Source organism: Seriola dumerili, unplaced genomic scaffold (assembly GCF_002260705.1).
Source record: "Seriola dumerili isolate Sdu_G_001 unplaced genomic scaffold, Sdu_1.0 BDQW01000822.1, whole genome shotgun sequence".
Lineage (NCBI taxonomy): Eukaryota > Metazoa > Chordata > Actinopteri > Carangiformes > Carangidae > Seriola > Seriola dumerili.
This window is the reverse complement of record NW_019175077.1, coordinates 2,964,034-2,978,457: the sequence shown is the minus strand read 5'-3', so window position 1 is coordinate 2,978,457 and position 14,424 is coordinate 2,964,034. Positions and strand designations below refer to the sequence as shown.

At 38.4% G+C, this 14,424-nt stretch overlaps 1 protein-coding gene across 2 annotated transcripts; it reads right to left on the bottom strand.

The window, feature by feature from the left end:
- Positions 1-8,228: 8,228 nt before the first annotated feature.
- On the bottom strand, positions 8,229-14,170 carry bloc1s5 (biogenesis of lysosomal organelles complex 1 subunit 5). Of its 2 annotated transcripts, none has more exons than XM_022766223.1 (5): positions 13,829-14,170; positions 13,275-13,357; positions 11,497-11,629; positions 9,590-9,648; positions 8,229-9,152 (listed from the first exon to the last, which is right to left on the bottom strand). In XM_022766223.1, the coding sequence occupies exons 1-5, from the start codon at positions 13,845-13,847 to the stop codon at positions 8,979-8,981; spliced, it is 468 nt and encodes a 155-aa protein (XP_022621944.1). In that variant the 5' UTR covers positions 13,848-14,170; the 3' UTR covers positions 8,229-8,978. The 2 variants fall into 2 exon arrangements, with proteins under 2 accessions (XP_022621944.1, XP_022621945.1); XM_022766224.1 differs by having other exon boundaries at positions 11,587-11,629.
- Positions 14,171-14,424: the final 254 nt, after the last annotated feature.

Genomic DNA, 14,424 nt, shown 5'->3' with positions numbered 1-14,424 from the left:
GATGACCTACTATTTTTGTCCAAGAAAAGGTTTCTCTTACATGTTGATTCTTCTGTTACATGCGTCATGCATCCAAATAATTGACAACCTACAAATCTAATGGCTGCCATGAAGGCTTGAAACTGAAAGGAAAGTAGGGCTCTAAAGTGAGGCAAGCCATAAATATCATTAATAACCAATGGGGCTTCACTTTTCCTGAAGCACTTTAAGAACACCCTTGCACTTGCCTTCATTACGTTAAAGCTTGTTTTTACTTTCTTTTATTAAAAAAAAAAATAGACACTATCACCCACTTACTGGCACTCCTGCTGGCTCTCATTTTTGAGGATGATTTGTACTCTGCTCAATATTGGTCAAACCATAACCTGGTAAAAGTCCCTTTAACAGAGAACTGTTGGCAGATAGGTGCACAATGAGTGGCCTAGGTGTTTTATTGTAAATGTGGGTCTTACTGTAATCATGCTTCATCAGTCCATGAGTACTTCAACTGAGTTTATGATTCTGACATGTGTCTCGATAGGGGAAATTCATGCGTCCATTAGCTCATTGTTGATAATAATAATAATAATAATAACAGTTGATAATAAATAAACAATAACAATGAGACTAGTCCACTCCCTTTGGCTGAGGTTTTGTGTAGCCTAATGGCAGAGGGAACAAAGGATCTCCTGAACCTCTCTGTTCTGCAACGCAGTGAGATGAGACGTTTGCTGCACCTGTAGCTGTTTCTCTGTCCTGCCAGAATGTTGTGGAGAGGGTGGTTGGTATTGTCCAAGATGGCCTCCATCTTACATTGCATGCGTCTCTCCACAACAGTCCTGAGTGAGTCAAGATTCCTGCCAAGCACAGACCCAGCCTTTTTCACCAGCTTGTCCAGTCTCTTTGTGTTCATGTTGGACATGCTGCTGCCCCAGACGACTACAGCATAAAAAGTACACTGGCCACCACTGACTGATAAAACGTGCAGCATTTCACTGCAGACATCAAAGGTCCTGAGCCTCCTGAGGAAAAAGAGCTGGCTCTGCCCCTTCCAGTAGATGGCCTTCGTGTTCAGGGACCAGTCCAGTTTACTGTCCCTCGAATGTTGACTGGCTGAATGGTGGGCCTAGACCTCAGAAAGTCCATGACCATCTCCTTGGTCTTGGAGGTGTTCAGAAGGAAGCAGTTTGTGTCACTCCATTCACTGAAGGCCATCGTCAGATCTCTGTACTCCTCTTCCTGCCCGTTCCTGATACGGGCCACAATTGCTGTGTCATCCGAGTATTTCTGGATGTGGCAGGACTCCAGGACAGGAGTTGTATTTAAAGTCCGCCGTATACAGGGTGAACAGGAATGGACCCAGAACAGTCCCCTGTGAAGCCCCAGTGTTGCTCATCGCTGGCCCTGAGACACAGTTACCCAGCCTGACGTACTGTGGTCGTCTTGTCAGGTAATCCACAATCCAGGACGTGAAGCAGGGATCCACCCCCATCCCTTCCAGCTTGTCTTTAAGGATGAGGGGTTGGATGGTGTTAAATGCACTTGAGAAATCAAAGAACATAATCCTCATGTAACTACCTGGCTCATCCAAGTAAGAATGGGCCTGGTGGATTATGCAAAGGACGGCATCATTCAAAGGAGATGTGTAACAAAATGATCTGATGGATCAATCATAGGAAAGTTATGTCTATGTGGGTGCTCTCCTGGATGTTTCAACCCGTGTAAGAACTGAGTTTAAAAGAGTTTCACTAAACCTCTCTGTTTGTGTCAGTGCAGCCTGCACCTCTGAGTGTCTCCAACGGCAGTAAAGGGCCCGATAAAGGTCTGTCCACAGAAGCAATTAAGCAGTGCGTCTGTTGGAATAATGTGTTTGACTTGGCTGCACAGTAGCAGCAGGTCCTGGGAGGACTAGCCTGGAGCTGTTGTTCACTGCCTGCTATGATCTGCAGGCCAACAACCACTCTTCCTTTCTCTGCATCTTTCTTTACAATCTCATCTTTGTCTTCCTCCCTTCTTGTTTCTTGTCTCTCTTTCTCTTCATCTGTCTCTTTTCTTGTAGCTGTCTTCTGCCTTATCTGCTGTTTTTTTATCTGGACTTTCTCTCTCTTGATTTCCCTTTCCCCCCTTTTCAGGTTGTCATTCAAATGTCTTTTTTCTTTTATTTGTTTCGGGTTATTATCTCATTTTGTGTTTCTCCTCCCATTACTATCTTCTCCCCAAAAGTTAGTCACGGAATTTCACAAGGCTCTGTACTTGGACCAAGCCCTTGCAATTGTGGTATTTATGTGTATGGAAAAAAATCCATGGTCATGGTTGTGGAAAAGAATCTAACTTGGGATGTCAATTTTCTGCTGTTAAACTCAGACAAAACTGAAGTTATTGCACCGAAATAAACACACACACACACACAAATATATATTTATTTGTATGTGTGTGTGTGTGTGTGTTTGCACACTCCATGAATGACGTCTGGCTAAGACACAGTGCTCCCTCACATCCACTTGCACAAATACCCAGCATCTGACAGTTGATTATCCTGGATACACACAAGCAGCAGACACACTCAAAATTTTATTTAATTTCAATGTACTTGTTCATATTTTCCCCAAAATCTTACAATCTGTGATGTGTGTAATTATTTTTATATTATTTATTACTGTGAAGATTCTTGTCCTGGCTAAATGACAGCTGATCAGTCAGAAATTGTCACTGCAGACATCTTGTTCAAATCTGGAAACCACGTTATGACTTTTCACCGAGAATGGTGTCTTTTTTGAACCATTTAAATGTTTACAGCTATATAGTATTCATAACAATGATGAAAATAAAAATATTCCTTTGGAAAATAACTGTTTGAATTACTTAAGTTCTCACAAAGTTATGTTTAGGAACATATGGTCAACATGCCAAATTTGAATATTTCATTGTCAAATTTGTGTGTGTGTTTCTTCTAACATGGACTGCAACATATGTTACTTCAGTCACTACCGAGGACACCAAGGCCTTATTTTGCTTACAGAGCAAAGCCTATGCTTATATTTCTCCTCTCTGTTCCATTACTTATTTCCATGAATCAATACCCAAGACAATGACTTATAAATAACTAATCAAAATAACTCAGAGCAAATAGTTTTCTCATGACCAGTGGATTAGATTTGAGCCTTACCTTTATTTCATCATTTCAAACATTTCAACTGAAGAAGACAGGAAGTTCATTAACACAATCATGTAAACTGACTGAAACAGAATCTCTTGTGCTTGTTCTAACATCACTACATTTATGTAAAAGGGATAGTTTGGCTTTCTGGCTTGAAACTTTACTTGTTTGGTTCACTCTCACTGGCAAACAAAGGCAAACAAAGCTAGCATTGCTCCACATCTGTTGGATCTGTTAATAGGCAGCTCTGTTTGCAAACAAGTTAGCCATATAAACTTGCCAAAAAGGCATTAAACCTAAGGCATTCAGGTTTAGCATTACTGAAACCACAACAGCAGATAACATCAGGAAAATACCTGCCTGGTCCAGAAAACAGGGAAAATCTAATAAGGAATGTGATTGGTAGTGATGCCAGACATTCTTCTAAAGTTCAGGAATCTAGACGACAACAAGCTTTCTTGCTGCTGGTGGCCACTAGCCGATGACAAGCCTTTTTCTGCGTACTGTCCAGCTATTGTTTGCCCTGTGATCGACTGAGGAAGGTGTTTGTTGTTGCTGGACTTCAACCTGTGTTTCTTTGACCTGGCAGGAACATGGAGGTGTTGTATTAGTAAAGCTTAAATGAAACTGAACAGATGCAAAACATGATGAATAGTCCAGCTTACTATTAGGCTGCACAAAAGATGGCAATAGCGTGTGTCTATCAAACAAAGAAGTAAAATCTGGTCTAAGGCAATCTTTTTGAATTAGGTTAAGAAACCAACTGTGTTCACTGTATAGAAAGAGACTGACATGTTACAATGTGAGCCTTCACCAGGGAGCATATTAGAGCTGGCTAATATGGGGTTGCTGGCAGTTGTAGTGAAAGGTGGGATGTTAAATTTCCAACTCTTTTCATTCCAATTGCTTTTATATGCCACCTAGTGCCCATTTTCTAAAGCTGCCAGGGTCTGAGATTCCAGGATGCTTTGCAACCTTCTTAATTTGTTTTATACCCCCCCTTACTAAGCAACCCACTGGGTGCACGTCTGTTATTGCCAAAGAATTCATATTACCACATGCATTACTTTCCACCAAGCACCCATCACCAACCCAACATCCCTGGGGTGTTGTCAAGCAAGGTTATGAACTTGGAAGCATAGTGCTATTGTTCATTGGCATTTTAATTTTGGACCCCTCAATAATTGAGTAACAGGGGCCCATCATGTTGCACAAAAGAACGAGAGTGAGCATGCAGAGGGTGAAAATTCTCATATAAACTGTCTGGAAAGCGCAAGTGAATGAACGCCTCCTAGCTTTCTAATGTTCCAACACAAAACACTGAAATTGTGTCCCTGTTAGACCTGCTTTTTCTCATCAGCCAACTAAACTGAAAGGTGATCATGCCTAAAAGAAAATGCCTGGTAAAGCCAAGTTTGCTGTTAGCCTCACAGAAACCCTAGCAGGCCAGTGAGGTCATGCCTAATTCATTTCTTTCTTTAAGGGCATTCAAGCTCTACTGGTATTTTACTAGTTTTCAAACAGTACAGCAGTGAAGAGTAAATGGACATATGAGGCATTAGCATGAGCTGACCCATTTAACTATCATATGAAGTGTATATTGTACCTTTTACCCTAATACTATCATATTATTGGTTACATGCAGGAATCATAATGAACTCTAATGCAATCTAGAAATATATCCTGCAATTACTGGTACATTTAAGTTTATAAAGACAAGTATTTGTTGAAATCATGCTGTTCATTCAAGTTAAATTCTGAGGCCTGAAGTGTCATTATTACATATAAAACAACTTTGGACAATATGTATATTTGTGTTATTATAAAGTTGACTCTGTCCAGGAACAATGTATAATTATAAAATTTGGTAGAATTTTTTAACCTATATCATCTACAGTAGATTGATTACATAATCTATCTATTATAATCTTTAAAAAAAAACTCCCAAATCTTAAAGAATCAATTCAGGTTTTTTTTTTGATGAGATGATAAATGTGTAACCATGCAGATGTAGTTTAGTTTAATCAGTGCCTCCTAAGATGTGTGCTTAAGTCTAGAGGGATCACTGATGGGGAAGATGAAAGTGTGAGTTCTAGGTTACATCAACTTTATGTCTTACCTTTGGTTTCCATTTCTGAAGGATGTCAAAGTAGCAAAGGTGACCTGCAGTGACCTACACTTTATTATTACTTGGTAATCTGATATACTGTGCCATTGGAAAATGATGTAGTTGAGACATCTTAAATGATACAGTTCTGATGGAAAACTAGTAGCTATAGTAAATCAATTCTTAACTGCCAATGAAGACCCTACAGAAATTAAAATTTGGAAAGATTTGTAGCCTGTCAAAACATGGAATATTTTGTATGTTATAATGACAATCTGTGTGTGTGTCATCATGGCAAAATGTAGTCCTGGAGGCACCTACTATAGTGGGAATTACCACAGAGGCGGTTTTGAGTATTCTGACATGTGTTGTGTCTGTGGACAAATTTTGCCACCATGATAGCATCACAACTGTGCAAGATACAGTCTTGAAACTTTACTTAAGGTGTGTAGATGAAATCAAAATGAAGGCCGTGTTTGAAGATAGGTGTGGTCTGACCCATGAGTACCGAGCAATTGCCCAATGGGGCTCCAGCTGCGTGCTGTTGTTTCCTTTACCATTTATGTTGGCACAGGGAATCGTATCTCCAATTGCAAAACAGGAAGAGTGCACTGCTCTCTTGGACACAGGAGACAAAACACAAGCCAACTTGAATCCAGAGACATGAGGCAGCAGACCGAGGAGAATGATAACAGGAGATTTCAGCTCCTGTGTAAACCCTTTTGTGCACATGGAGTTGTTTTACAGGATTGTATGCTCTAATCTGTGTGGAGGTAAAGTTTCTGTGCCAGCAGCCTGACAGTTCCCTCTTCATGTTTGATGGATATCAGTCCACATTAACCAGATTAGCTGTAAAAATGTAAAATAGCTTAATGTTGCAGTTGGACTTTTCCTGTTTTATACCACTAAATGGGGCGCTAATAAGGTTGTTTATCATTATCAAATTATCAAACTATCAGACTCAAATATTACTTCACCTTATTGCTGAGATTTCTGGTTATAACTACTTTTAAGCCAGTTCTCTGACCTTTCCCACCCTGCCTCAGCCTTCTCACTAGGCAGGGATTTTCTGGTTTTGTAAATGTAAACCAGCAAAGACCATGCCTAACAACCACAGAAGTTAATTGTGAAAGTAACATCCCTTAATATACAGATAGAGCAGATTAGGTGTTTGGGTTTGGGTTTTCTTACAAATTAGTTCATGAAATTATCCAAAAATGCATTTTCTAAATCTGATATTACATAGCAATGTCAAAATTCTGTGTAATTGATATGAACCCTGTATGTATGACTCTTTACTTACAACACTCACAACATTCTTTAATAGTTCTCTCTTTCTAATGAAAACTAAATAATGCTTCTAAACTCCTGATGGCAGGTCTGTGCCCACTCTGATCTCTGAGGGGGTCAGGTCACTCCTGGCCAAGTGGAAAAAGCTGTGAAAGAGGAAACAGCAGTAAATTTACTTCAGCTGTGTTGTCAGATGTCAAAAGCTTTGCAGTGGGAGCAAAACAAAACAAGCATGTGGTGGAGACATGCTTGTTTTGTTTTATTCTTATTTTTCTTAAAGAAACTTTTTCCTTCATGGATGAGGTGAAGTCCAGACCTGCTTCTTCAGATGCTGATGGGACATTTGACAGTTGAGGTGTCTGGGCAGTACGAGTATGCGGTTGGATGTGAAGAGAATAACCATTAACCTGTCCAATTGACAACAAGGCAAAACACATTTTCACTTCTTTTGTAGTTCATATTACTATTTTTTAACTATAATTATCATTTTGCAGTTGTATGCCGTCGTATCATCGCCCTGTCAAATTGCACGTTGTCATTACCCTATGAGCGAGAGAGAAGGAAGAGTGACAAAAAAAAGCGAGTGTGTCCCATTAAGCTTGCCTCTCTCACTCACTTTCTGTCTGAAAGTTCTATTTACCACCATAAAAAGCAGCAGGATAAGGAACTGATAAATGACGTGCTCTGTCTGTCTGTCAGTCAATCTCCTCTGCTCTTAAATCACAGCACAGCACCTATACACAGGCAAGGTTTCATTTCAATCAGTGTGCAAGCATAGTTATATGCGGTTATATATGTTAAACTGTGGAAGGCAAATTAAATTTAGTATTAATGTAATCCTACAAATAATGAGTAACTACATTAATTGGTAAACAAGTCAAATATCGCCTTGACATTTGCAAAGGCATTATAAATCTGCCATCAGCACAACCCTGAGATATGGTATTCACGAGGCCAAAACCATGTTTTGTGAGGTCACTGAGACCTTGACCTTTAACCATCAAAATCAAATCAGTTTGTGAATGTTTGTGCCAAATTTGAAGAAGTTCCATCAAAGTGTTACTGAGATATCGTGTCCACAAGACACGGGACAGACCGACAACCTGAAAACAATATGCTTCTGGCTCTGGCTGTCGCCAGCATGGAGGCATAAAAACATATTTTCTCTGTGTATAACTGTGCTGAATAACTAAACAGTGAGTATTTATACTGTAACATTAAATGTACAGAATGTAACTTCTGCCACTAGGGGTCTCTCAATCAAAATAATAACAATAGACACCAGTGGGTTACGTCGTGAAATAGCGTGGGATCATGGGAGTTGTTTTCTTCACCACCATTACTGTAAGATTAAGTATCATGTGTTCAGGAGGTTTTAAACAGGAGCTGAATTATCCACAGAGGTCTCCTATCCAAATCAAACAGACCTGGTGATTACAACTGTTAAAATCACTGAGTTTTGACAACGCTATATGGCAGACGTGACAAAAATGTGGCTTAAAGTCAATTTTAAGCTTCTGGCAGACAAACAAAACTGACGCATGTACATAGGGGATATGACGTTATTGACAGATGACCAAATGAAACGAAGCATTACAATGATTAAATTCACGTATTTCTCTAAGTTTGAGAATTGTTGGAAACATCTGGGATAATATAAGAACGAAGAAGATTTAAAAATATATATAACATTGGTCTAGTCAATTTTTAATTTATTTTAATGTGGAAAAGTTACATATTATAACTTTAATCCCTGATTAAATGAACACAACAGGCAACATATAAGTGAACTCCCGGAGTTTGTGTTTATCATTCATTTTAAGCACTACAAGCACAAAGCATGACAAAGACAGAAAACTTAAAACTTAAAAAATATATTCATGCATACATGACCAGAGGAAAATGAAGCAAGAATATGATTTATGCTTTTTTGTTTAAAAAGCAATGAAAATAATGGATTTGTGACTCATTAAAATCAAAAAACAGCTGCTGGTGATCATTCAAGCTGGTTTCAGCAGCAGCCTGTTATAATGAGCTTGTTTTTACACTTGCTCTGTGCTGGGTTCCTTTCAACATGAAGGTGATGCAAATTTATCAGCACCCTTCTGGCAGGCATCCATTAAAAATACGGAAATGTTTCACAGCCTTCAATGATTGCTTGTTTAAAAATGACATATTCCAGACCCTTTTACCTTTTGCATGCCATGCCAGTTCAATGGGCTATAGACAAAAAATTGTGAGTTTGATGGCCTGTGAAATTGCCACATTGTTAATGACAGATATATTTATGATTTGGAAAATGTTGACTCTTGTGCAGGAGCAAACCGCTTTTTCTCTCAGCCACCAAGTACATCAATCAAAGCAAAGATCTTCATTTCCATAATAAAGTGTTCATATAATAAATGAGTGTGTTTGTTGACTGATACCCTCACAAACATAAACTGATTAGAAGGGTGAAAACTTGGTTAGGTCCATCTTCATTTCACTATAATGGGTGCTGAGTCGTCCTACAACCTTGTCGTGATCCTCATCCACCTGCTCCTTTAACCTCTGCTGCTTCTTCAGAAAGACTGCCCATTCATCTTTCAAATGCTCCATGTTCATCTGTAGCTGGGTGCTCTGGAAGGAACACAAAGATGAGAACACAACGAAGGTGGCAAGACATTTTTAATTGCACAGCTTGATCAGAGGTTTTAGGGGATAATCACAGTAAATGAGAGATTAAGGCATGTGCATTTATATTTAACTTTCAACAAGACAACAGTTACCAACAAATTAAAGTGTGATGTCTCAAAGTTTCTATTCTCCTTCTTGTGCTGCTTTAGCTCTCACACCTCCTTGCATTCACACCCTACAGATTTAGGCATTCAGTCTAAATGTGCTGTACACAGGATTCGCTTGAAATCAAGATGATGGATCTCAAGGGGTTTATTCTGATATAAGTTTTATATGCACATGTTGAAGCTAATATAATAAATGTCTGTTATTTGCAATGCAGCTCTGCTTTATGAGGTTATAATATTGTATGCACCCATGCTGCAAGTTGTCGTTTTTACCTGCTGTGCCTCTAGCTCCCTCTGCTGGACCCTTACAGCCATGTGATTAGCAGCCTCCACTGTGGGGGAAAAACAACAAAAACTATAAATAGTCATATTCAAATTTTACATTTACTCCAACACAACACTGATATAAAAAGAGCAGAAAAATGCGCATAATTTTTGCAACAATATATTGAGGCTTGAGGGAAATAATATTCAATACGAAAAATGATAGAAACAGTGACCATTATTTGCCATAGTAAGTTTCCTGTGTCATCATGGGAAGTCAAACTATAGTACAATTACTTCAAACATAATGTGGAATTCAATGTCCTCAATTTTAAGTTTAAATGCATTACTGCAGGGGTGGGGAAGCGATTTGAAAAATGTGGGGGCTCAAGGGTTGGACATGAGCACCGCAACCCGGTGCCTTCAACAACAGAGTTCAAAATGTACGCCACGCCACGCCACGCCACGCAGCACACCCTTCACTCCACCAGTATTCACACAACATAGTATTAAGCAATGACTTTAGACTTTTTAGTGTCTGTTAAAAAAATACACACTTTAAGTCTTTCTCATTTCATCTATAAGACACAAAATGAAATCTGAGCTACAGTCCATTGTCCAACTCAACTAAACCCATTACCAAAAATGAGTGTCACTGGGTGAAATCGACAAGAATACAGCAGCTTTGACATTACAAAAATATTACTCAAAACCAGTGTCAGGGCAATTTGACCTTTGTCATTTCTTATTGCCTAGTATTTTTGCACTATACTTTCCTCACCATCTCCAGCGCCCACGCCCTCTCCCTTTTCTTCTCTTTGGACCCTACTTATTCATCAACATCCTATAAAATACAAAATGGTAACCGTAACATTTCAACATTTTTCTGTGCAATGATGAAACTGTTGTATATTACTTAAATGTCATTCACACCGAGTTATATAGGGTAGAGTTACATATTTTATATATTCTTATTTTTCTTATTTTCTGTTTCTATTTTTCTTATAATTTCTCTATGCTGGAGCAACTTTAACAAATACAATCTTCCCTCTTAAATCAATAAAGTATTTCTGATTGTGATGAAGGCAAACCATATAACTAATTTAATTTGCCTGATCACCTGTGCAATGTTACCTTCATCCTCATTAACACTGATGCCTGATGTGATTTCCTATCCTAAAAATGCAGAACACAGCAGTAATAGGAATAAGGTGATGTAAGAAACTTCTCTATCTAGCAATGTAAGCTACCATTATCTTGCATTGTTTGTTTGCTACCTGACTTGCATCTGGATTGATTTAACATTTGTTGTTTTCAATAACATGACAAATCACATAACAAGACAATGAGGAGGCGTTTCATACCTCTGCACTCTGACAGCAGTGAGTGACAACAGAAGCCCCGTGTCTGCATACACAACTATACTTTACAATGCTTCAACTGCTTACTCTTCCCTGGCCTTGTGGGTTGGTCAAATGGCTGTGATTGGCTCAATGGTCATTCAATACATCTGATTTGACCATTACGTTTTCATATATATTCAATTTCAGCTCCAATGGATAGGAGAGATAGGTCTGACAATGCCAGACTACTACCTCATTAAAAAAGTGGGTTGGGTGGGGGTGAAATCATGTTTCTGTGAAAGTGCAACGCACCTGCATTGCTGTCAAATATACCCACGCATTAGTACTTTCCATGAAGCAAGTTTAAGAAAAACATAGCAGTCAACACCAAAATCATCAATTCTTTTTTTTTTGATCATGTCAATGTAGTGAACAATGTACAAAACAACATACAACTTCTATCTATACACAAAGTAACAAATACAAGTGTTTATTTGTCAGGTTAAAACTGACATTACACAATTTTAGCACAATCTGAAAGCTGCAAGTGTGAATCAGAGACAGGAGACTTACACCGTTTAATGATGTTAGACATCACACCCTGGTTTATACCCTCTAAATTTGTGGGCAGCATTTGCCCATTTGTTTCCACCACCATCTTACTGAGATTCTCCAGCAGTCTGCTCTCCCTGTGTCCACGTCTCTCCTGCACAGCAGAAGAGGAAAGTTTAGTGTTGTCACAGAAATACCACATATAATGCACTGAAAACATGCTTCTTTATTGATATAGTGTTGGATCTTAACTTGTTGCTTCCATTAAAAAAATAAATAAAAGTGAAATAAAAACAACAAATGTGTTGAAATCATTTCCCGATATTGTCTTTTTTAAGGACAATAAACAATGCTGTATCTGTATATGAAAATTAGCCTGTTGGCTAACACTGGCACATTTACAGAAAGGTTAATTAATGTGCACTTTCCTTTTCAAATAAATAAATAAATAAAAAAAATCTGCAAGTTTGCACAAAAAAAAAAACTCATTTAATGAAAAAAACAAAATCAATAACTTTATGATATTGCTTATAGCAGAGATAAATACAATATATTGAAATTTACAGTTAATAAAATTGGCCTCATTGTAAACATTATGATGAACACTACAAAAAGTTTTTTGTTTATCTGTGACCCAAAATATCATGCTAACAGGGCAGATATGTTTGCACCACTAGTGTTTTTCTTACATGGACACTCATCACATCACCTCATTTATGTTTGCAGTTGATGTTTTCCTAATACTGGCAAGGACATGAAAGCACCTAAATTAGTGGGGCTTTTATTTTGTCTTTTTTCTATTCCCTCCACAGGATGTCAGGGTTTGGTTCAGAACAGCAGCCATGAAGATCATAGAGAGTCATTGTCTGGCTCAAGGACACTTCAGCAGGAGGACACAGAGGGTGAATCTAAATCCTCTAAAAGAAAAACAGGCTGTCATTACTGGGCTAGAGTTTTGCCCCTAATACCCTGTGAGTGTTTGGAAAGTGTGTGCAAGTGTACTTTGTATTCAGACCCTTTCATTTTTTCACATTTTGTTATGTTGCAGCCTTATGCCAAAAAAAACTTTTTTTTCTCCTATCTCCACAGATGATCTCTGGTTCAGCCAGATAAGATAAGATATACATTTATTGATCCCCCATAGAGGAAATTCAAAATGACACAGCTATACAAAATGTAATCAAGAAATAAAATAAGAACGTGTAGCTATTCACCATCTCCAATACCAGCTCCTTGGTTTTCCCAGTGTTGAGCTGCAGGTGGTTTCTCTCATACCATCTTCCTTGTCAACTGTGATACAACCGACGATGGAGGAGTCGTCTGAGAACCACTGCAGATGGCATGTTTTTGAGTTATATTTTTTTGGAGACTTCCCCAGATCTGTGCCTCAACACAATCCTGTCTCTGAGCTTCTTTCCTCCTCAGGGGTTTTCTCTGATATGCATTGTCAGCTGTGAGACCTTATCTAGACAGGTGTGTGCCTTTCCAAATCATGTCCAATCAGCTGAATTTGCCAGAGGTTGACTCCAATCAAAGTGTCGAAACACCTCAAAGAGGATCAAGAGAAATAGGAGGCACCTGAGCCAAATTTAAGTAGCAAAGCGTCCTCATACTTACATTTGTTTTTCCTTTTTGATAAATTTTCTAACTTTTTTAGAATTCTGTTTTCACGTTGTCATTGTGGGGTATTGAGTGTACATTGATTAGTGAATTTTTTTTTTTTTTTAAGCATAAGGCTGCAACACAATAAAATGTGAAAAAATGGAATACTTTCAGTGTATGTATGCAAGTTCAGATACCTCGAACTCTCTCACAAAGTAACGGATCTCTGCATTGATGATGGGTCTGTGGTGTAACAGACGGGACTGGATATCACCCATATCTGCAGAGCCAACAACACATCAACTTAAACTGAGCTCAATAAAGTAAAAAAAACACAAAAGATAACAACTTTTACACTATTATTGTGACAAGTTGGTACCATGTTTCATTACTTTCAGCAGACCTTAAAAGACTAAATTTCTGTTAGATAGTCTTGATGCAATTGGGTAATTATTATTATTATCATTATTATGTTACTATTGTTAATTCCAATAGAGTTTTACATGTCATTTTTAAATGTATGTAATGTATAAAAGTTGAAAATGAAAGTCATTATTCTAAAGACAAGGTAACGGGTCGCAATATCAATTCTAACGCTAAACACAATCAAATGGCATTTTGAATGGCTTCGTATCTGTATTTTATCAGATCAGACGCAGTCTCTGAGGAGAGCTTTAAAAGTTAAACAGCGAGGTTAAAATGCTAAACTGCCGACATTGAGAACGGTCTTTCCGCTGTGGATTTCACTCACCTTTAGCAATCTTGTCCATTATTACAAACTCTGCGTACCTGTTGTTTTTAGTAGTTAAATAAAACTTTTGTTTCCTACGGAGCAGCTAGCCAGCCGGCTGCTACCTGCTAATCACTGTTTACTAATCAATGCTCCAAATGCTAAGCTAACCGGCAGCTAGTTGTATAAGCAAAACACTACCTAGCACAGCGAAACAATCGGTCACTAACGTACACTTTTTAAGTAATGATACATATCAGTGACAAAATGAAAACATTGTAAGGCCTACATGCCTACTGTCTTTCGCTAATTCTAATTATTCTTCTTCCTTTTCCTCCTCTTCTTCTTCGTCTTCTTCTTCTTCTTCTTCTTTCGGGCTGACTGGACACGGTTTAAAGCATTGCTGCCTACCACTGGCGTAACAACGGAATTACTACTTTAGCACTGAGAGCTATGTCTTGTGATATACACATGCAGATTTCAGGAAGTGAATTATCTCCCTAGATCTCTCTTTCTGAAGCAATCCATCACCAAGCAGAGTTCTAACAGAACATTTCCCAAAGTCCCATTTTGCCAAGGTCCATGAATTTTCCTACCTACTCCTTTCTCCAGCATAG

Coding starts and splice junctions, on each gene's coding strand:
- bloc1s5 (XM_022766223.1), bottom strand. Junction 9,649..11,496: donor GTCTAACATCATTAAACGGT/GTAAGTCTCCTG, acceptor TTTCCCCCACAG/TGGAGGCTGCTAATCACATG. Junction 9,153..9,589: donor GGGAGCTAGAGGCACAGCAG/GTAAAAACGACA, acceptor TGTTCCTTCCAG/AGCACCCAGCTACAGATGAA.